This window comes from Eptatretus burgeri, chromosome 6 (genome assembly GCF_056783735.1).
Source record: "Eptatretus burgeri isolate ZD-2024b chromosome 6, Ebu_testis_v1, whole genome shotgun sequence".
NCBI classification, from domain to species: domain Eukaryota; kingdom Metazoa; phylum Chordata; class Myxini; order Myxiniformes; family Myxinidae; genus Eptatretus; species Eptatretus burgeri.
Window position 1 is genome coordinate 36,462,706 of NC_140966.1, and position 24,940 is coordinate 36,487,645.

The following is a 24,940-nucleotide window of genomic DNA, read 5'->3' on the forward strand; positions in this document are numbered from 1 at the left end:
CAAATAAGCATCGCTTCATATCACTATATCCAGTAATATCCAGTAAGTAAGATATGTGTGATAAGAAGCCTGTACACTAAACAAGAAGCAACAGTAAGAACAGAGTATGGAGAGACAGAATGGTTTTGAATTGGAGAAGGGCTCAGACAGCGGTGCATCATTTCCCCTTGCTTGTTCAATCTGTGTAGTGATATGAGTACATCATGAGGAAGTCAAACTGAGATGACATAAAGGCTGGAGTTTGGATTGGATTGGATTGGAGGAAGACATATCACCAATCTGTGAATCTATGGTGTGCTGACAATATCGCTCTGTTGGCAGAAATTAAAGATGACGATGAAACTCCTGCAAATGGTGAAGAAGAAAAGTGAAAAAGCCGGTCTTTATTTAAAGCTTTATTTCTTTATTTTAAAAAGATGAAAATCTTGTCACATTAGAAAATCGATGTATTCAGATTGGGAGATTATCATGTGGAAAAAGTGAACAGTTTCATCTTCTTGGGTTCTAAGATTGAAGTGACTGAAGAATGTGGAGGAGACATTAATAGACGGTTAGCATTGGGGATAACAGCAATGTCAGGAGGGACAAAGATCTGGTAAGGCAAAGTGTCGCCTTAGAATCATAAGGTTCTCTAACTAACAAAGGTTTAATTGTCAGATAGAACCTTTTGATTCTAAGGTGACAAAAGATGTAGCAATGTAAACCAAGAGGAGGCTGGTGAATGCTCTGATATTTCCAGTTGCAATGTATGGATGTGAGTCGTGGACAGTAAAAAAGAAAGAAAGGAATAAGATTGACACTTTTCAAATCTGGTGTTGGAGACAAATGTTTAAAATCCATAAATTGCAAGAAGAACAAACAAATCAATGCTTGAAGAAATTCGACCACCATATACGTTAAAAGCACTGATTGGAAAACAAAAACTGTCATACTTTGGACACATCATATGTGTGTGCAGAAAATGAAAGTCTGGAGAAATCAACCATGCTGGGTATGTTTGAGGGAAGAAGAGGAAGAAGCAGACCTTGTATGTGCTGGTTGGATGGGGTAAAGGATGCTGTCTTTGCCAGAGCTTCGGAAAGCAGTGCAGGATAGGAATGGTTGGAGAATTCCGATCATGAATGTCACCAGAAGTCGTACATGACTTGACAGGACTAGATAACTCAATAAGATAGATTTAAACCTCACTATCAAACAAGTGTTGAGAACAGATAATATTTGGTTCTATTTGCAAGATGAATAAATAACAAGTGTATCACTTGATGAGTGCATAGCACCCCATCCTTGATGTCTCAACTCGAAGCAGAAGTAGATGAGCAAGTCGCAGGTGCCTTGAGTGCACAGCAACATGACATTGTTTATCCTTTCCCAGAGAGTCCAACTATTCACAGCAAATGCAGACCGATTCCAGAAACAACTGCTTTCTCAAACGAATTGTGTGCAGTGCAAGTGCAACATTTTTTCAGACTTTTCACGCAAACGTTGCGGATGCACACGACATGGTGTTCATGTAAATACAGTAATCTTGACGTTCTTTTGCAAATGGCTGCTTTCTGTTTTTTCACTTGTCAGATTCAGTCTTCTGTTTCAAATCATGAATTCTGTCCATTTTCCATTTCCCCAGAAAGTCACTGGCTCTGAGTTTGGCAAACAGAGCAGCCGGGAGGCAGTTTGACATCGGTGATGCCTTCTTCTTTCTTTTCTCTCTCCTTTGTTGTGTTTCACTCATCTCGCACTTATTTATGTTTTCCTATTTTCTTCTCTCTCCTGACACAGTGTTTCATTACTAGTGTAGCATCGGGCCTAAATAGTAGATGGATGGACAAGTTTGACTGGCACTGGAAGATTTCTTATACCTGACCTCTTTTCCAGCACAGTAAAAGAGGGAAGTTAAGCATTTATTAATGTTTCAATCAATTATTATGAACAACTTTATCTTCTCTTTTTTTTGGTCAAGATTTCCTGATATATTAGCCATCTGAACTGAAGGTAATGCAGCCAAAATACAGTATATTAGTTACGTAGAGGTCTATATGTATTGTTACGAATTTGGGAATTCGATTGCACACAACATACAGGTTCCTTTAGTCAGCTATGTTGATAAGTGCTTGTTCCCTAGATAGCTCACCTTTCATTGTTTAAATGTTCAGAAATCGATTAGATGCGCTGCGGATCGATTTAATAGTTAGGGAACGAACAATGGAGACATCCCTCCCCCTCTTCTGCGAAGAGGAAGAAGAATCCTGCCGTCCTGTGACTCATGACTCAACAACTCCCTCCCACCCGTGGTTGAGGGGGGGGGGATGGAGCACGAGGGCATGAGTCACGCCGGGATCGGGGGAAGGGCAGGAGAAGGATAAGAGGAGATCTTTTTCTTTTGTTCAGGGCAGAGTTGGAGAAGGGAGTTGAGAGTGGCAGTTTAGCAGACCGTCGGGTCCTGCTTGGCTTGCGTTAGGGTTGAGGCCTTCGGAGCTTTTTGCTTCAAGCTGCCCTGTTTGGAAGGAGGTTAAGCCGGTTGCTCGGCTCGAGCTGCGAATGGTGGCTTCTTCTTCTTGGTTTGTGGAGCTCTTTGTTCTCCATTTTGGTTCCCGGCTTGGTGCGACTCATCGACCTCTGCTTGGAGGTGGTTCCTCGGGGAAGCGACGCATTGACCGGAAGAATTGGCGCCTCGTCTCACCAGCACGTGTTGAGAAGTGCGGGAGGTGGTTCCTCGGGGAAGCGATGCATCGACGGGAAGGATCGGCGCCTCATCTCACCAGCACGTGTTGAGAAGCGTGGGAGGATTCGCGGGAGCTCGGGAAGGATTACGGCGATGGGATCCAGCTCGCTCTCGCTGGAGTCCGGGTGCAAGTGTTAAGTGCAAGTGACTGTACATAATAAGTAGACGGTTGTAGTTCTTTTGTTGTGCTTTTGTTGCTTGTATAATTATATACATGTTTTGCCTTGTTTAATTGCATACGTGCTTTATTATAATAAATGTCCTTGTGTGAATGTAAACCTGTTCGTTGCATCCATTCCCTCATTGAACTGCCCCATCTTTCACTCGGAATATAGTTGGTTTTTAAATAGCCGGTAAAGTGATCGGGTCCAATGGGATTGCGCGATAATACCCTGCTCGGTTATCCCAAAACGAAGCGAGCTGCTTAAGCGGCTCGTTTCCAAGCGGTCCCGTTGAGGTACAATCTCTCGGTAACCTACCTGCGCAAATAATTCGGAAAATCGAAGATTTGGCGATCGGACCCTGTAGCGCGGGTAGAGTGCGGACAAGGTTGTGGTGGGATTAAAAACACACCCGTGACTGGTTTCTGGCGTTGTTCCAGAAAGTCACGACTGGATTGTCCGTTTGGTGGGCGAAGCGACCGCTATTGGTTAGACGCGGTCGTTCGCACGCCGACGGGCGGGAAATCTACAACAATACGATCATCATCTATACTCTACTCAACCCATGTTTGCTTTTTATGGGATCCGGTATTATTTTTTGGCTTACTGGATGGATGATTTTTATCTGCCACATCTCCACGTTTTGCTGTTGTTGTTGTTGTTGTTGTTGTTGTTGTTGTTGTTGTTGTTCTTGTTCTTGCGGGGGACGATTTTTGAAATGTGCACCCATTGGTCGGACAGCTGCCGAACCACAACCACATTGGTCGCTTGACTCCACCCAACATGGCATCAGACAAATGATAAGGCCGCCATCTTGGTTTTCTTGTGTGCCTCACACATTAGGCCAGCGGGCCTCTGCTGATTACACACAGTTCAGGTCTGTTGCTTCAGATTTCCATTGGCTTTGTTTGGGTTGTGTTAATCATGATGAGGACCCAGAAAAATCTCATCTTATGTCGAATAAAAATTATTAGTAAGGTTTAATCAAGCCCGTACACACTTCTCTAAAAAATAGTGTGACCTAATTTTTGAACGGCATCAAAGTGAGGTTAAACAGTTGTGACCATGTAACGCATCAGCTCGTTCTTATATAACCATGGCAGAGGATTTGGATGAGAGGTGTCGAGTTAATCTTTTAATAGCTCAGTCAATGTGCGTTTCCAAATCGGCCTGTTGACGGATTTTTTAAAGTCAATTCACTTGCACCTAATGGTGGTCCCGTACCTCGAATGACCACATACAGGTGTTTATGATCAAAAGGTTTACAGTCAACCCCCGCTTCATCGCGGTTCACCTATCGCGCCCCCGGTTCATCGCGGGTTTTCCCTTGGAACATAACTAATTTTTTCTGTGGATTCCCCTGGTACATCGCGGTAATAATATATGAAATATAAATTATTTAAGCAATAAATTATAACGCGTGGTGCTCGACCAGTCACACAACGCACATGACAAAGTTTCGCTTGTGAACTTCGAATATTTTCTACGTTTTTTCTCGAAGCTCCAAGATGCCGCCCAAACGCCCTGCACCTTCTAAGGCTTCTGGCAAGGAGCTGAAGCGCCAGAGGAAGGTCCTGGGACGCTCCAGGAGAAGGTTAAGGTAAAGGTGCTCGATATATGCTTCGGGAAGGAAAAAGACTTTCCGCCGTTGGACGAGCACTGCTCATACCCAGCACCTCAAAACCGACCAGACCAGACTAGTCGATCTCCGGCACCTCAAACCCAATCACTGCCAAACTGACCAGACCAGACTAGTCGATCTCCGGCACCTCAAACCCAATCACTGTCAAACCGACCAGACCAGACTAGTCGATCTCAGGCACCTCAAACCCAATCACTCCCAAACCGACACGACCAGACGAGTCGATTTTTTGGGGAGGCGTCCATTCATCGCGGATTTTCACTTAGCGCGGGGAGGTTTGGAATGTAACCCCCGCGAGAAACGGGGGATTACTGTATTATAAAAGAGAAAACGGGAGGGTGGAAGAGAGGGTGAGGAAAAGAGACACACACACACACACACACACACGACAAAACTGAGGTAACAGGTGGGGTTGACTCAGCCTGTCATCCTTCCAATGTCGTCAAAATGAGTACCAACTTTCTGGGATGATTGAGCCATTTGAGTCTCCTGCGTCGGAGTGGCGACTCATCCAGGATTGTGCCCAATAGCCCAGGAGACTACTTTGGCAGCACCAACACTCTGAATAGAGTATGGTCCCGATGGATGGATGGAGGTAATAGGTAATATGGAATAGACAACGCCTAGAAGCGAACGTAGAATTCTTCTTACATTTGATACTGCAATTTCTGGTTACTTCGGCCTGGATTCGGGATCAGCGATCAAATAATGTAAATCACGATTAAAAATTATTTTTTGATGATGCAGGAGATATCTTTATTAAAATCAGTGGAGGAAATATACACCATGTCTGATATTTGGGTCTTTCATGTCTCCGACGATGCCTTTATCTCCTGGGATGCATCATTCCCCATGACAAAAACCGGAAGCAAAAGGGTCATAGCCAACGACACGGATTCCAAATTGCCAGGGTACTGTGTTGTTGTTGTTGTTGTTGTTTCCTATTCTCTCATGTGCATGCGTTGAGTATGAAGCTCACTATGTTCGCCATAAAGTAAATCATCCCCTGCTCGGAATCACGATGAATCCTATCTCTATTATATTTTTTAGTCACATGGGAACATGGGACAGACATGGCTCTATATAATCTTATTCATTCACATGGAAACACGGGACAGACATGGCTCTATCTAACCTTATCATTCAAAATGGGAACAAGGGACAGACACGGCTCTAATCTTATTCATTCACATGGGAACATGGGACAGACATTGCTCTATTTAACTTTATTCATTCACATGACAACACGGGACAGACACAGCTCTATCTAACCTTATTCATTCACATGAAAACACGGAACAGACACAGCTTTATCTAACCTTATCCATTCACATGGGAACATGGGACTTTTTTTGGAGACCGAGTCAAAGCTTGTGTCGGAGATACAGCTCAATCTAATCTTATTCATTCACATGGGAACACAGGGCAGACATGACTGTATCTAATCTTATTCATTCACATTGGAACACGGGACAGACACGAGACAAGATTAATGAGACCAATTAGAGAATGTAAGCTGAGCTGTTCACCAACAAGGATGAGAGAGGTGAGTGGACAGAGGATGCGAAAAAATTTTTTTTTTTGTGAACACAGGATGGTCATTCTTGTTTTGTGTTTGCAAATCCAGAGAGAACAATGACTTTTGTCTGTCCATTGCTTATTATATCAAGGAACCCCATATGAATGTATTCTGTTTTCTGTTATCTCCTGGTCCTGGCAGGACGCAACGAACTTATAGCACGATATATCAAGCTTCGGACGGGGAAGACTCGAACACGCAAACAGGTAGGTTCTGCTCTTTGGTCATCATCAAGTAATGCCTTGCGAAAAGCTGAGGATAATGGAGCAAATATCTCGATTGATTAAAGCACTCAGCCCAAGTATGTGAAAAGTGTGGACTGCATTCATGATAGATGTAATATTGGACAACAAGATCAAGCATTTGTTATTCAATAATGTCATAGATATATGCACTTGAGCTGTGTTCAGACTGAGGTAGTTTTATGCAGATATTATGTGCAATGTTCAAAGAGCCTGAATTGATTCATTGTTTTGATCAGCCTTATCTGTAAGGACTTTGTGGTCTTGCAACTGGCTTAAAGCTTTAGGGTGATGGTCACTCCATCAGTTTTCCAAAAATAAATGAAAGATCAATTACTTTATTTGCATTTTGTCTTTGTCGAACCATTGCCATTGACATTATTGATTAATGTTTTTTTTATATCTAAAATCTCATTTAAAATTAAATAATCTCATTTTGCTAGACATCAATGTTTACCTCAGATGGCGATATCAATAACCACAGCTGCAGTTTTATGTCATGATAAATAACGTTTAAAATTTTTGTTCAAACCAAAAATAAGAATTTGTTAGCTGAAAATGGTTTTTGCCAAAAAATTTTGAAGAACCAAATGATCTTAAGCTCATAGTGAAGCTGGTGTCTAATTCAAGGACAAGGGCATTATTCGACAACAGACAAATCAACACAATATATGGCTGAGTTTGAACCAAGGATCCGACAAGAATGAGCCATGTGCTTTACATTCTGCATTGACATAATGCAAACATGCATTGTCTGTAAACTCTTGTGAATAAGTGAATGGTGTATTCAAAAACTGGCAGGCTGTCAATAAATCATGATCAATAATGTCTACTTATTCATTGAAATCTTTATCTTTCCACATATTCCACCGTTTTGTATTCAACATTAAATATCCTTGTATTGTCGATTCTCATTTGCAATTGACATTGAAAGAACAAAAGGGGAATAGAGTGACCTTTAAAACACTTTTATTTAACATCAGCAAAAAATCTTTCTCGATAAATAGGTGTGAACATCTTCAAACTTGAGTATGATGACATCACATAGGTGTTTTTCTTAAAAGATCAAGACTGGCACATTATATTTTTCCTTTTTAGATCCTCGTGGAGGATCTCGAAGTCTTACTCACGTTGTTGTTCTTCATCTTCTTCTTGTGGACTTTTTTGTTTCACAGCCTACAGTTTTCATCGAAACTTCTCGAAACTTGGCATATATATGTAAAAATACCCTGCGCAGACAGTAACCATCTCCGATTTTGAAAATTCCTGCGAGAAAAAAAGTTATGACATCAAAATATCTCCGCTAATGGAAATCGCCTAAAAAATTATCTCCGAAACTAGGTAGGCTTTTTGAATTCTGTTTGCGGGAATCGAACAGGGCATTAGCAGAGATGAATTACCGCACATATGATATATCGCTATGACGTCATATCAATTTTTATGATGTCATTCCTATTTTTTGACATTTTTTGTTTCACAACCCAGAGTTTTCATCGGATCTTTGTGAAACTTGCCATGTATATGCAGAAAGCCCACGCGCAGGCAGTAACCATCTCCGATTTTGGAAATTCTTCCTAGAAAAAAAAGTTGACGTCATCATATCGCCGCTAATGGAAATCGCCTATACCATTATCTCCAAAACTAGGCAAGCTGTTTGAATTTTATTTGTGGGAATCAAGCCGGGCATTAGCACAGATAATTTATCACAAACCTGATACATCACAATGACGTCATATTCGTTTTTATGACGTCATCATTAAGAGGACGAGGATCTTAGCTCATTTGAGCTTGTTTAATTCATTCTTCCTCCTCCAGAGGTTTTATTAGTCTCACAAAAAACTTTATGTTCATGCGAAATCATTAAGTTAGGTCAGAAAAAATTTTAAGCACTGTATTGGCCTTATCCATAAGTTTTTTTTTTTAATCTAAAATCTCATTTTGCTCGACATAAATTAACATTTTTCTTAACTTTGGCAGACATTATGGTAGCCTGATATTATTTTCACAATGACAATGTTGGCCATATAAAAAGTAAAATCTTACATTTAAGCAGCCACTTGATTCGTGTGTTTGCAAGCCTTATAGTCAGGTGGCTTGGTGAAATTACCGTTACTGACCGGAAAAAAGCATAAAATTTTGCATGGACTCAGGGTTCAACATAACTTCAAAATCTAGGGTGGGTACCACGCTAAACGACTTCCGCTTTTGTCAAATTCCAAGATGGCCACCTTGATCATACCACACCTGATTAAAGACCAGACCATTAACTATTTACCCTCTTTGTATGGTTAAGCTGTACATTTTACAGCACAAAATAAATATTATAGGACATAGGACCATAAAGATTTTAATTTTGAACATTTTAATGTTGATAGAAACAAAAATCATGGCCAAATTCAAGATTGCGGCCATGTTTTTTAGGTCGGAATATATATTTCTCACAGTTTGGAGTATTTTGCGTGTTGCTTTTCAGGAGGATGTTTTAGGAGGAAATAATACAGCATTTCTGATTCCTACAAACCTGTATATGAATACCCTAATGTACTTTTAATGCAGTAATGTACTTTTTACACGTATCTGTCTTTCAGAGTTCAGGCAATTTCATACATCTACATTAGCAAAGCGGTGAGCAATCTAGGTTAGCTTTGGAACATTTACATGTAGTGCAGTCCCCTTTGCATGAACATCTGATTAATTCTCTGCAAGCCTTAGAGACCCCAGGAATTGTTATCCAAACAGGCAACCATGTTCCAGACTCCGTAACCCAGCCAAAATCTTGGGGGGAAGGAACCACTTGTTGAGTTTCTGTGCTGGTTGTCCAGATTCCTGCCTGGTATATCCCTTGGCGAAGATGTAGAAACAACGCATTCTGAGTAGGTGGTAAACGATCCATTGAAAGATTTCTCTGACATAATAAATCCTGTCTTATTTCATTAACAGAGGTCAGTTGGCTGCTTTTATCATACAGGCCAACAATAAGTCTCTCAAGGAGTTGGAAGTTATTGGAATCAGTGTCAAGTTGCAGAAATGGATGTTCTGCAATATGGACGAAAGTTTCTGTTACATCTTGATATGCGTGCCATTCCTGCCACACTGCCTTTTTTCCCCCTTTCCCCAGAAGGCAGATGTAGTGTCGCACCCAGATATTGCATGGAAGACAGGCAGTGCAACTGATTTTTCTGGTCCAAGATTAGCGCTGACAGAGGTTATGCTACAGTATCTGTAATTCCTGCCCATACCAAAGGCAACCCAAACATCCACCAAAGGCTGTGTCCTTGTAAATCAGTGGAATTGGCCAACAAGTATGACGATAACATCAGTGTCTACAGTGCGCACTAAAACATTTATGCTGCCTTGCTTTCGAGCATGAAGTATGTGAACAAGAATCCGCGTGTCCGCTTCCTCGTGATTACATTTCCCCATTTGTAAGGATGACCCTAGCGACAAAACAGACTCATCCGATGTGATAAGGACAGATGTTCCTTCTGTATGCCTGAACTGTGCAACCTTACCAGTTTGAAAGCTGAAAAGTTCCTTTTTATTTTCTGGATCACGTAAAAAGCCTAACCAATTCCCTGGTAGCTTTGCCTGATCTGACACCTTCATGCGAATACCATTTCCTCTTTTTTCTCGAGTAGATTCTTTCAAACTGTCTGAAATATGTGTACCAAACTTTGTCTGCCCTCCTTGTATCTTGGAGATGCTTCTGTAAGTGAGGAATAAATACTTTGTCAGCGTACTCACTGAAGGTAGAAATTCCATTAGTTGGAAGGCAGTGAACAATTACAGCTCCATCCAGTACCTTACAGTCAAATATTCCTGGTGGATCCATTTCATCAGATGGCTCAATACCTTTCAGTAAGTCTGATTTACTGCCCGGTAGATGAAGCTTTCCAAAATCTGATAATGAGGGTGGAAATGACTATCTCATGGGCAAAAAGCTCTTCCAAATCAGATTCCCTGTTTTGCATAGCAATGTATAGTTGACCAAACAGAGCTACATTGTTTTGCAACACCTTCATTTTCTTCCGTTGCTTTGACACTTCCTTTTTCTGAAGTTTTCTGAACAAAGCCAATAATTCTTCTTGATAGTATCATGAAAAGAAGGAGTACAGTACTCAAGAACACATTTCACATAGTTCTGGTACTGCTTTCTGTCAGTTTCCTCGAGCGCATACAGAGAGGTTATTTCCGATTCATCTGCACAGGTGCGGTTGTCCGGTGAAACAAGTTCTGGGAAATCATCCAAAAAAAAAACTACATTTTGAGACTGATTTAGGACTGGCAATGCCTGTTATGTCTCTCCAGACTGTGCATTAGTGTCTGATTGTCGGCCATCTTGGAGTTCCATGTGTCACATGACTTCTGTAAGGCGTAGAAGGTGGTTCCCACCCTGAAATCAATCTATTGGTTCTATAGAAACATCATGCCAAATTTGGTGCTTTTATCTGCCAAGTAACGGTAATTTCTACATATGACACTAAGCCACTTCACTATTATAGTAATACATTGGATGATGCTGGATCTATGTATAATTGTTGATACAAAATGAACATTTTCTTATTTTAAGGATTAGTTTACAATGGAGATTCCCATGATATAGAAAGCTCTACAGATACTTGTGGAGGTCAGTATGACAAATGCCTGTTGACAAGAGTTTCCAAAGCAAAAGAGGGATTGACCTTGAGTAACTGCACTTGTCTTGGACTCACTGGATAGCAAGGTGGTTGAATGATTTTAGTTATGGTTTCTACCTCAAGTGAGAGCTCTCATTTTGCTAGACTAACTGAGATAATGTGTATGAAATTGCTGACGTACTCATAGTTAGTTCACACAAGCATAAATTTAACACTGTAATGAAAAAATACAGACAGGAAACAGGGACAGAGGGTGTGAGGGATTGGTGTGTTATGCCTACTGTCTATTCCAACCCACCTGGTGCTGTAGGTGTCTAGCCACATACAGGTCCTGGCACGGAAGAAAGTGCGTGAGCTGCAGGCCAGCATCAAGGTGGGTGAACCTCCTGAATGGAAACGCCCAACCTCGGCATGCCGCGTGGCTGTTGCCATCTCCGCCTCGTTTTGTCTGCCTCTTCCCTCCTTTACCCTCCTCCTTGCAGGTATCTAGTCATATTCAGGTGCTTGCCCGGCGGAAAGCACGTGAAATTCAGGCCAAGCTAAAGGTACGCTTCGGGGGCTTGGAAGCATTGCCTCAGCTTCCTGTTTGGCTTTGGGCCTTGGGGCCTTGGCTGGTACTAACACTGCTGCAAAATGGTGCTGCCTTTTCCTAACCACAGCTAGTATGCCATAGCTCATATTGCTTTTTTGTTGTGCTTGCATCATTAACAGCAAAAAATTCATTAAAAAAACAAAAATAGAAAGGAAGGTTGGCTCAATGTGTCATCTCAAATTGCCAACATTCCTCACGACCTTTGAAGGCCTTACTGCTCAAAGGAAAAATGGCTTTCACCAACAATGCCATTTAATGATATGAATGTCCACAATGTTTTAATTGACACAGATGGTAATAACTGCCAGTTCAGTCTTCGGAAATGTACACAAACTGAATTTGTCCTTAGTAGTTAAGGACTCCTTGCTTAACAATCCAATTAGCATCCCACATTCCTTCTGCAGTGATCAACTATTTCGTTACCCACTGAGTGAACAGATCCCTCCATCAATGTGTAACACCCTGGAGATTCTGAAAAAGAAAAAGATTCGAGAATTTGAGTTGTAATATTCAGTTCTTTGCAACCTATTTTCAGTGGTGTAGCTCTTTTTGTTGAGAAAATATAACTTGGAGTTTTTCATGAAATTTGTAGAATCGAGTTTGTTTTGTACATATTGCTCCATTGTTGTCAAAACAAAATTTCTAAAGCCACCAAGCTGTGTGAAAAATTTTAGTCTTGAGTAATCTCAAGAAATTTATGCACATTTGAAGTCCAAGTCTTCTAGGAAATGAAATGCGGATGTGAACACAGCTTCTATGCCAAATCCTTTTGTGGTAGTCAAACTTTTCCAGTCGGAAAGGCTCGACGTTCAAGGTTGTTGCCAAATCATCCATGGTATGAAGCTGTCTGTTGCATGTCGGCCTTACTGTATCCATTAGCACGCATGTCAGGCTGAGGCTCTGGGGCAGATTTAACACGAGCAAGCAGTGCATGCTTTTGGACTCAATAAACCTTGCCAGAATGCTGGAAGATCTTGCTGCATTGCTACTAATGATTCAGGACATTTTCTAGGAAGGATAATGAAACTTGGTGGAGATTGAAACAGGTGTTTCACCTGAGAAAAGCGACCTTATATACTCGCACATAGTGGAAGTCACAAATTGTATGTTTGGTGTATTACAGTAAGTAGGGCTGTGCTGAGATTAAAATTATGGCCTGTATGGTAATTATTAAGATCCCTGAAAAAGAAAATGACTAAAAACAGTTTGACAAACCATTAAAGATTGATTTGGCAGAATGACATTTCTTTCACAACTGGAAACGTTATTTCTGCCATTTCTCCTGAAAATCTGGCACTTGTTGGTGTTACCAACAAACTGAGATACATCCGAAGCTTAGAAATTTTAATTGCATGTTTCATCCTGCTTCACAGCACTGACGATGAGAAAATGCTTTCACAAGCATAGATGTAGCCTTGGCAACGCCACATACTTTTCTATCGCCAAAAATGTCACAATTCAATATTATTAGTTTTGTTATTATTACTGAGCATGATCAGTTTGTTTTTGCATAAATTATCTTCGTTTGCAAGACACCATCTGCCTATCACATATGCAAAATAATGGAATTTTGATCTCCTCTTTCCCATACATTCCCCTTCTTTCTCCTTCACCTTCCTTCCTTCCCTCTGCACCCAAACATATTTTCGATTTCAACCCCATCCTCTTTCCCCCAACTGTTTTACCATCAATTTCTCTCCCATTCTCCCCTTTTCCCTTTCTTTTCTCGATTTTCCCTTTCATTCTGAAAGCTCTCCGTCTGCATATGTAATGTGTAGATGGTGCATAACTTTGTGTATCCAGGGTTGACAAGTGCATGCTGGAAGTGTGGATACAAATTAATAACCTGCCGATATTGGGAAAGAGTTAATTGTGATAATGCTAGTTACTGACTTGGCTTGCCAGGGGAGCTGTTTGCCGTAGAGTAAGGAATGTCCTCTTGTGTAACCGACTGTTCCATTCTGCCATCACTGGCTTGGCTTGCTAGGAGATAGTTAAATGTTTAAGAGAGGGATGCATGGCCAGTCCTGGGATGTGGCTAATATGCTTTGCTGTGCGGCTGCAGGCACTTCGCCTTTTAACACATTGCACTAGTTCTCAATGTAGAAGATTGAAACTTGCAGAGGGGATTTCTTTTCTTCCCTGTTCTTCTGTTCCAACTTAATTTTCACCTTCTTTTCAGTCAATTTCCCTTCTTTTTAAAAAGTCCTTTTTCTGTTTGGCCAACCCTTGCTTTATTGTGCATTTTTTTTTGTTTCTATGTTTTATTCAATATTTAGTACATTCCAAATGATGTCATAACATTTTACACCAGAACACAGGGCCAGGTAAATTGGGGGAACCTTCCTTCATTGAAATGTGACTGAAAATTGATGGAGTATGTGTGTGTTTGTGTATATGTATATATGTACGTATGTGTATGCACGTATGTATTTGTACAGTGGCCTGCAAAAATATTTACTTCCTACCAATAATGCCACTTTTAGATGAATTACGAATTATGTAGAAACAATTTTTCCAAATGGACTTTTTTATTCATAACTGAAAATATAAAAATAAACACTTATAGTTGAAGGTTACATCTAAGGAGTACTGTACAAATCAAAATTCACTGGTTGCAAAAGTATTCAGCCACATCGGTCAGTACTTGGTAGAAGTACCTTTTGCAGCAATGACTTTATGAGTCTTTCTGGGTATGTCTCCACCAACTTTGCAGAGTGAGATAGTGAAATCCTTGCCCACTCTTCAGGTGAAAATTGCTCTAGTTCTGCGAAGTTTGATGGGGATCATCGATGGACTGCAATCTTCAAATATCATCACAAATGTTCAATTGGGTTCAAGTCATGACTTCGACTGGTCCACTAAAAAACATTTATTTTCTTCTTATTCAGCTACTCCAGTGTGGCTTGAGCTTTACGCTTTGGAACATTGTCCTGCTGAAATGTGAATCTCCTACCCAGTCTCAGATTCATGGCTGACTCAAGGAGGTTTTTATCAAGGATTTTCTTGTACTTTGCATTGTCGTTTCTATCCTGACATGCTTTCCAGTCCCCACTGATGAAAAGCAGCCCCATAACATGATGCTGCCACCACCATGCTTGAGAGTAGGGATGGTATTGACTGGGTGCTGTGCATGGTTCGGCTTATGTCAAATGTAATGCATTGAATTTAGACCAAAAATTTCAATTTTGTCTCATCTGACCACAAAACTTTATTCCACATGACTGCAGTATCATTAAGATGCTTTTTCACAAACTCCTTACCAACCTTTAGATGCATCTTTTTCAAGAATGGCTTTTTTTTTCTTGCCACCTATCCATAGAGGCCAGCTTTGTTTAGGAAACGGGATATTGTTGATTGATGAACACTGACCCCTTTCTCAGAAATAGAGCCTTACAGATCATTCAAAGTCATTGTTGTGTTGACAGTGACATCCTGAACAAGTTTTCTGCTTGCCGGGTTGCTGAGTTTGGATGGGCGATCTGATCTGGGTAGAGTCTGGGTGGTGTGATACATCTTCCCTTCTTAATGATGGATTTCACCGTATTCAAAGGGATAATGAGTGACTTTGAAATCTTCTTATAACACTCTCCTGATACGGTGCTTCTCTACCACTTTATGTCTGACTTATTTGGAAAGCTCCTTGGTCTTCATGTTTGCCTTGTTGGTTGACCAAGTGATTGGCACCTTAAAACTCCTTCGATAAATGGGGGATTTTAATTTTTAACCAATTACACTTATTTTGTAACCTTTCAAACAAATAATCTGCTGTGGAAGTGATTTAGGGTTAATTAGGCAAAGGGTTTGAATACTTCTGCAACTAAGAGTCATCTGATTTGCTCTGTTAATCTAACTTTTTCACATTGTATCTGTATTTTTTCGCTTTATCACTTTGAAGAAGTTTGTGAAGACTTTCTCCATTAAGCTTGATTTTAAGTCATCATGAAATAAGCTCTGGTGGCATAAAAATGTGAAAACTTTGGAGGGCAGGGGGGGGGGGTGATTACTTTTGCAGGACACTGTAATAAGAATATATATATATATATATATATATATATATATATATATATATATATATATATGTATATATATATATATATACATAATTAGAGAGATAGAAAGATAGATATATACGATCATCGGCATTACCCCCCTCCGGGTGGTCGTGCCCATCTCGGCCCATCTTAGGTGGGCAATTTAAAGTGGTGATATTTCCACAAAGAGATGTTTTCTGGTACACATTACACACCTGAAAATTATTTTTGGACATACTGTACTGTAATAATACTTGACATTGCTGGCCAAAACCGCTGAGCTTTTGTGCTATAATATGTAAAATTTCCACGTTATGATCTCATTTTTTTCTGAGACACACTGTATACCTGAAAATTATGTTTGGGAAATACTGTAATAATATTTTACCTTGTTGGTGTTTTGCCACACTGAAACGTTTTTGTGATGTAAAATGCCAAGTGATCAATTTTGAAGTTTCTGTCACGTGCACGTGTGCGCATGATGATAGAGAACATATCTCTATCATAATAAATGTCAGTGTGTGTCAGTCAGTCAGTAATTGTGTGTGTGTGTGTGTGTGTGTGTCTCCTCCATAACTCCAAAACCATGCAACCTATCATCCTGAAACTTTGTATGCATACCAAGGAACCTCCATTGGAATGCATGAATAAAAATTGGGTGTTTGGGTTAATATAAACACCCCTTTTGAAGATAAATAATAGCCTTAATTTAATAATTTCCTTGATCAGGCGCATCCTTGGCCATCTCCCTCTTCCTCAAGGTGCATCCCCTGTTACATTGCTGGGGTCCTAATTTGCCATTTTTGGGGGCCTGCTCAACCATGCGTTGACTTGCAATAGGCCTCAACATTTTTTTTCACTTTCCTCACTCATATTATCGAATGCCTGATCATCATACCTATGAATCGCTGGATACATTGCAAAGCTTATAAACGCTCAGAAATGCCAGTGTTTGTAGCTTCATTTCATTTCCGAACATACCATAACATCAAGAATCTCTTAAACTAAGCAGGATTACAAAAATTAAATTCCAGAATTGAACTTAGTATCAGTGCTAATTTGCCTAAAAAAAGTGTTCATTTGTCTAATTCAGACATAATTTGATATTTCGGACCTCTCCAGGAGGTGTGTATTTAATATGACGGATCGGCGATCGCTAATCATTTGCCAAGCCAACTGCTCCTTATCAACCGTTTTGCTGGAGTGCTTAAGCCAGCGCTCTACAATACTTGCATTGTCACTGAATACTGTATATAGACCGACTTGAAAAAAGTTAAACTGGAGGTCGCATCTGCCGGAATCCCCTTTCTCCTTCCCTCCTCACTCTCTCCTCTGCTCTATTTCCCCTCCCATCTCTCTTCCCCCTCCCATCTCTCCCCCCTCTCCCTGTCTAACCCCCTCTCCCTCTCTCACTACTGTCCATCTCTGTCTCTCCCACCACTCCCAATCTCTCCCCCCCCTCTCTGTCCCACCCCCTCTCCCTCCCACCCTGATCCCTCTGCCTTCCTCTATCCCACCCCTCTCCTTCTCTTCCCCTGCTCCTCCACCCCTCCCCCTCTTTAAAGGGAACTTTTAAGGACTGATGGTTTTTGAATGTGCTAGATAGATGGCAATGGTTTTTCAATGCTCCCGCCCGGTTTTATTTTGAACCCGGCGGTTAAAATAAAAAGATAATATTGCTGTTTGGGCGCATTTTATCGCCCATCCCTTCCCCTCATGCTGCCTTCCCTTCCCTTCCCCTCACGCTGCCTTCCCTTTCCCTCATGCTGCCTCCCTTCCCATCGCGCTGCCCTCCCCTCCCCTCGTGTTGCCTTCCCCTCCCCTTACCCTGTCTCCCCACCCCTTACGCTGCCTCCTCATCCCTCACATTGCCAGCCCCCACACCTTGCTCTGCCCCACCCTCGCCTTGCCCCCCTCACACTGCCCTAATACCCCTCATGCTGCCTCCACTCCTTGCGCTGCCTTCCCCCGTTTGCACTGCCTTCCCCCCTCCCTCATGCTGCCACCCCCCCTCACGCTGCCTCCACCCCTTGCGCTGCCTTCCCACCAATCATGCTACCTTGACTTCCCATCACGATGCCTTCCCTCCCACTCCCCTCGCGCTTATGGTTTGTATTTGCTGGTATACACATACTGTCAGACCCTGCTATTTGCGGATTTGTTATTCACGGACGCCATGTATTTGTGGGTCATAAAATGTGACCTGCTTCGACATCGTGGGTTTTTCTAATTTTGTTATTTATTTATGTATTTTTTTTTACACTTCAGGACTGGTCGCCAAGATCCCCTTGGGAAATTGGAAATCAGCCAACATTGCAGCATTACATAAAAAGGTGTAAAAATGATTCTCCTGAAGTGCAGCCCAATTAGCTTACTGTACTTCCAATCATCAGCAAGGTCATGAAATCCATGATCGTAGTTGACATAAAATCATTCCTTTTCTCCAGCAGCCTCATCTCAGATCATCAATTTGGATTCAGATCTGGTCACTCGACTTTGGACATGCTGATTCTACTCTCCCAACAATGGTGGAGGCCCTCAATATCAGACATGAGATCAGGGCTGTCTCTCTGGACATATCTCGAGCTTTTGATACAATCTGGGATCCTGCCTTGCTCTCCAAACTGTCTACTTATGCAATCCAAAGCCAATTTCACTCTTGGAATACTGACTTCATCCCCTCTCGTAAACAACGTGTGGCTCTCAAAGGAACATTTTCATCTCCTCTCCCTGTCAAGGCTGAAGTACATCAAAGCAGTAGAGTACATCAAAATAGCCCCCCATATTATTCCTAATCTTCATCAATGATCTCACTGACACTGGAAAATCCTCTTGTTCTCTTTTCTGATGACTCCACTCTCTGCCATGACATCTCTCATCTTTCTGACAGACAGGCAGCAGCCTCTTCCCTCTCATCAGACCATGACAACATAACAAACTGGTCAAACACAATTTTGCTTATGTGTTCTTATTGCCCATCCTTTGCGTTCTCCCTTACCCTACATCGTTACCTGCATCCCTTGTTTGTCCATCTCCGTCTACTCTCTCCCTCTGCCATGCTGTTGGTTTTTTCTCCTTTCTCCTGCTGTTCCCTTTGTAATGTTGTGTCCTGATTTATTCTGTCATCGCTCTTCCACAAGCCTCGACCATGTTAAAATAAATAAATAAATGAATGGATAAAAAAAAATAAAAATAATGCCCCACTATTCACAGACCCTGACATTCGCGATTCGCAGCATTTTTCAGAGCAGCAGATGTATGTGTGTATGTATGTATGTGTTTATGTATGTATGTATGTACGTATGTATGTGTATGTATATGTATATATATATATATATATATATATATATATATATATATATATATATATGTGTGTATATATATATATATATATATATATATATATATATATATATATATATATATATATATATATATATATATATATATATATATATATATATATATATATATATATATATGTATATATATATATATATATATATATATATATATATATATATATATATATATATATATATATATATGTATATATGTATATATATATGTATATATATATGTATATATATATATATATATATATATATATATATATATATATATATATGTATATATATATATATATATATATATATATATATATATATATGTATATATATATATATATATATATATATATATATATATATATATATATATATATATATATATATATATATATATATATATATATATATATATATATATATATATATATATATATATATATATATATATATATATATGTATATATATATATATATATATATATATATATATATATATATATATATATATATATATATATATATATATACATATATATATATATATATATATATATATATATATATATATATATATATATATATATATATACAGATGCATCTAAATATACACATACATACATATATATTGTTACGGCCGGGGTTCGGGGCTCACCATAAGGGGAAGCACTCGAGTTTCTACCGAACACCCAGGCCTGCGGCTGCCGACCACAGATAACTCCACAGTCCAGCGGGCTGTAAATCTTACATAGCCGTAGCCTCTACTGGCCAAGCAAGATTACGCTTTGTTGTTTCCGCAATACCTATCTATTGGCACGTCACCCTAACTAGAGGCCACGCCCTCGGTGATCTTCTGCCGAGAGAAACAGATAGGTGCAGCACCGGCTAACAGAGCAAATCAGGTGGGGTACAATTTCAGATCCAACTACACTTCTACACTGTGTTGGACCAATGAAGGAAAAGACAACTGAGACAGATTGGAAATAACAACAAACAATTATTTATTTACACGCACAAGCAATCATTTAAAAGCAAGTATTTACAGGTAAGAAAGCAAAAGGCAGAAAAGAGCAAATATAACCGGAAATATATTCTTTAATCACACTTTCCTACTTCCACAATGGACACAGCAATCACTCAAATCAGGGGAGAAATCAAAAAAATAACTTGAGAAGAAAAGAATAAGTAAAGTTTGGAGAAAATAAAAATTGGGTCTTTTCTTTTCTCCCTCACCTCACACAACCCGCCCGAAGGGGCTGCACCAGCCCAAATATACTAAAGAATGGGGAAGATGGGCAGTAGTGATGTAGCGCGATGGGACATGTAGCCGTGTCTCTGAGGTGCTCAGACCCAGGAGGTGAGTCCTCTCCGGCATTCCAGATATGCCAGCTCTATAGAATTCCGTTTCTGCGAGACCCCCCGTGTCCAACAGCAGCTCCCCATGAACCAAACCACATTCTGGGCTTTCCACACTGCCATCCTCCACACCATGGGCTTTCTCTCTCTCTCTCTCTCTTGATCTCTTGATCCTCCTCTCACTCTGAGCTTTTTCTCCCGTCACGGTTCGTGCGAGCCTCCTTCTTATTGGTGCGCATCTAATGAGGGTGAGTCCACGATGCAGCCTGTGGAAAATGCCACATCATCCTGAGGGAATCTTCAATGCAGCCCCTGCCCCTTCCTTCACGTGCTTAAGGCCGCGACGAGAGCCACCGATCCCTCCCCCATGCGGAAGCATTCATTGTACAGTTCTAACTGCACTATGCCTGCGAGATGTGCCATATCTCATGCGAGATGTGCCATATCCCATGCACGGGAAAAGCACCACACCTCGTGCCACGAACATACATGTGAGAATGGACACAGTCCCATGTGGTATTGGCAATCCGATCAGCTCGAAGGATTAGTGACCCAACCAAACAATGCGTGAATGGGGTGAAAACGATGAGGGATGCTGCTGGACTGAGGGATGACCTTGGGGTACAAATACTGTTACGAATTTGGAAACCTATCACACACAGACATTCAGGTTCATATAGCTTCGTTATTTCGATAAGTATGTGTTTTATAGATAGCTTCCTTCCCTTGTCAAGTGGGTGAATCAATGCAAATGCTCAGTGATTTATTTTAATAGTTAGGAGTTTTATCGGGATTCTGCAGAGAAGAACAACGACCCTCCCGCCCCAAGATTCTTGCAGCGTAAACAAGAATGACGGTGAGAAGAATGCTGCAAGCTGAGGACGATCATCTCCCGCCCCGAGATTCTTGCAGCGTAAACAAGAATGACAGTTAGAAGAATGCTGCAAGCTGAGGACGATCATCTCCCGCCCCGAGATTCTTGCAGCGAAAACAAGAATGATGGTTAGAAGAATGCTGCAAACTGAGGACGATCATCCCCCCATCCCAGGATTTTCCCCACGCGCCGGGGAGGGGGGGGTTTGAGCGCACCGGAGCGCATAAAAGGAGCCAGCCAAAGAGTGAGTGAGGAGAGAGTGAGTGAGCAGGAGTGAGCAGAGGGCAGCGAGCAGCCAGCCAGCCAGCCAGCCAGCAGCCAGCAGACCAAAGAGGAGAAGCGAAGGGAGGGAGCCAGCGAGAGAGGAGCCAGCCATGAGAAGCGAGGAAGGAGCGCTCACCTTGCTGGAGTGTCCATCGTGTTGAAACACTCGTGTTGCGGGAGCGTCCATCGTGTTGGAGCACTCGTGTTGTGGGAGTGCTCGTCTCAGAACGCCTGGACTGGTCTTGTCACTGCCGTCTGGAACGTCCTCCTCCTCCTCCTCCTCCTCCTCCTCCTGAAAGACCATCCGCCGCCGAAGCCGGAAGGGTTGCGTACCATCTCGAGAATGAACGGAGTCGAGGTTTGGTGGCCGGGACGGGCGCCGAACCGAGTCATCTTGAAGACCGCATGAGGCGGACAGGTCCAAGGTAGACCCTGGCCCTCAGCTCCACTATCCTCCGAGCTGAAGGCTGAAATAAAGGCGTCAGCCACCACTTCTTTTGGGTGTGTGTGTGTATTTGTCCGTGGGCCCGTCCTCTAAGTAGTAAACTGTATAAGTGCTTTTGCTGTATATTATTTGCCTTGCTTTAGTCGGTTTAACTCTGCTCTTGGTGTTCACCTCCCTGCCTATTGTAAATAAATATCCCTATTTGTTCAATGTATCAGCTCGTTTTGTGTTTCTTTCATTGGTTCGACATGACACGTGTTTGAGGATTAGTCGGTAAATTATTCATTTGGTCCGGCCTGACTTTGGTAATTCCGCTTGGTTACGCCAGATCCGAGTCGGCGATAGCGACTCGATTCGGGCAAAGTCGGCCAAGGGTGAATTTCCCCGGGAGTTGGACCACGTGGGTATTTAGGTAAATTGAAATTGGCAATCGACCCTACCCCACGTGGTCTATCCATTGGTGAACTTCGGTCCGATGGAGGACCCGTCTGCTCCAGAGTTATCCTGGGCGACGACCTATGCATTCCGGGCGATCGGTCAGGCCGACTTGCAGCTCCATCTAGCGGTCGTGCTCGCGGCCGATAGCCGGCCCCGCAACAATACAACTTTGAATGGGGGGTAACGCAGACTATGTGGCCATGACCTCATGTGGGTGTGTGTGGCTGGGAGGGAAGGAGGGCATAAATTATCCATGTAAATGCGTACCATGTAGCGCCACCTAGTGGTGGTGGCAGAGAGTAACACAATTTCCTAATTTCCTTTGGCTGCAATGTGACTTATTCTCGTTTCTCTTCCTGTGCAAGTCCAAAAAATATAGATGTTTTGATGGAAAAAGGAAAAGCACGATCAATCAGTCAATGAAGCTGTGTGGCAACGTGTCTATTATTTACGCACTGTTTGAACGTCGATTGCACCCTGACTTCAGACACTTCACACACGACATCAATTAATTACGGACTATTGGAACATACTTTTCGACCCTTGAGACTGCTGAGACCCCTTTGACCATTGAATACCCTTTAAGACCCATAAACCCTTAAGACCCCGAGGACCGATAAGATCCTGAGGACCCAAAAGACCCTGAGGACCCAAAAGACCCTGAGGACCCAAAAGACCATGAGGACCCAAAAGACCCAGATGAGCGAAAAGTCCCCAATGACCAAAAAGTTCTCAGAGGACCCAAAAGTCCTCGAAGACCCCAAAGTCCACAAAGACCCAAATGACCCAAAGGTCCCTGAGGAACCAAAAGACCCATAAGATCCTGATAACCCAGAAGGCCCAAAAGACCCTGAGGACACAAAAGACCATGAAGACCCATAAGACCCTGAGGAACCAAAATACCCCAAGGACCCCAAAGACCGATAAGACCCAGAGGACACAAACTCCCCCAAAGACCCTAAAATCCCCAGAGGACCCAAAAGACCCTGAAGAACCAAAAGACCAAGATGACCCAAAAGTCCTCATGGCCCCAATAGACAACAAAGACCCAGATGACCCAAAAGACCCATAATAACCTGAGGACCCAAAAGACTCCAAGTACTACTAAAAATACCCCAAGGACTCCAAGGACCTATAAGACCCTGAGGACCCAAAAGACCCAGAGGACCCAAAAGACCCTGAGGACCCAAAAGCCCTTGAGGACCCGAAAGACTCAGATGACCCAAAGGTCCCTGAGGACCCAATGGACCCCAAGGACCCAAAAGACCCTGCGGACACAAAAGACCCAGATGACCCAAGAGTCCTTGAGAATCCAAAACACCCAGATGACCCAAAAGACCCTGATGACCCAAAATACCCCAAGGACTCAAACAATCCCAAAAACACAAAAGTCCTTTTTTACCTTTAAGACCCTCAAGATGTTTTTTTTTACCTTTAAGACTGTTTTAACACTTCAGACACCTTTAGATCCCTTCACCCTTTCGGTATTTTATACCGTGTGTGTGTGTGTGTGTGTGTGTGTGTGTGTGTGTGTGTGTGTGTGTGTGTGTGTGTGTGTGTGTGTGTGTGTGTGTGTGTGTGTGTGTGTGTGTGTGTGTGTGTGTGTGTGTGTGTGTGTGGCTCTGGCTCTGGCTCTGGCTCTGTCGCTCTCTCTTTCGCTCTCCAACTACCTCCAACAACATCAGTCTCGACTGCTTGTGTGCTCCCCCTTTTATCTCCGGCTCACCCTCTCCCTCTGTGCACCCCCCCCCCCACCTCTCAATGGTGGAATCTCGGCTCAGGCAGTAACCCTATTCTCAGCTCGTGTTTATCGCATTTGTTATCCCAATCTTGGTGGCAATTCGGGATTGGCTTTCTGTGGATCAGGGTGTGAAACACTGCCAGGAAAGGTTTTTGGCACAGTCACCTTTAATGATGATCAATGGGCCATCTGGTGCAGACTTCATGAGAGGATATGCACGAACCCAATTTTAGGCAGTCTGGGGAGATTCGTTTTGACCCCCCCCCCCAATGGACTGTAGCTCCTGCAAGCTTCATTGCAGAGGCAACAGCTACAGCCTTAACACTTACAAACTCGCACTTAATTAACCTCAACAAAATAAATCATGAGGGGCTGTGGAATGTGAGCCATAGCTAACTTACCTAACCTCCTTACTGCATTACCCCCTTAGTTGCAAACAAAGTGTACAATTCTATGTACAGTGGTCTTCTCTCTTGTCTCTTTGCTCCGACGTTCTGGGGGGGGGGGGGGCAGGAGAATGACTCGCAAAAACATTAACAAGCAGGCCGACCTTAAGGACAATTCAACGTATCCAATAAAAACCCCCAACGACTCGACTCAGTTCCCCAGTGGATGCTACCTGCTCCAGTTGTCAGCTGAGCCAAAATACCCAATTTCAAAACTACCGAGCCAATTTCATGGGCAACCTGCCCTTCATAGCACATATCAAGTCACACAGGACCGAGTGGAACATTCCCACATTCAAACACAATTCCCTCATTCACAACAGCAACTACTATGACAACCATCACATTCCTTGTAAGGCCATGGCATCATCTTTAAACACTACGTGTGACCCTCAACTCGTCAGTGGGGAGGTCCTGCACAAA

The 24,940-nt window shown here is 42.0% G+C and overlaps 1 protein-coding gene and 1 pseudogene across 7 annotated transcripts in view; one reads left to right on the forward strand and one right to left on the reverse strand.

Annotated features, from left to right (window-relative positions):
- LOC147024542 (transcriptional enhancer factor TEF-1-like) overlaps window positions 1–24,940 on the forward strand; it is a 364,156-nt gene that overhangs the window by 152,620 nt on the left and 186,596 nt on the right. For 3 of the 7 annotated variants that reach the window (XM_085884568.1, XM_085884569.1, XM_085884572.1), the window contains exons 3-5: window positions 6,243–6,307; window positions 11,291–11,353; window positions 11,463–11,525. In XM_085884568.1, coding sequence (XP_085740694.1) covers window positions 6,243–6,307; window positions 11,291–11,353; window positions 11,463–11,525 — 191 coding nt within the window. The remainder of the gene's footprint in view (window positions 1–6,242; window positions 6,308–11,290; window positions 11,354–11,462; window positions 11,526–24,940) is intronic. The other 4 variants (XM_085884571.1, XM_085884574.1, XM_085884570.1 and 1 more) reach the window with 2 other exon arrangements.
- On the reverse strand, window positions 8,958–9,766 carry LOC147024545 (uncharacterized; annotated as a pseudogene).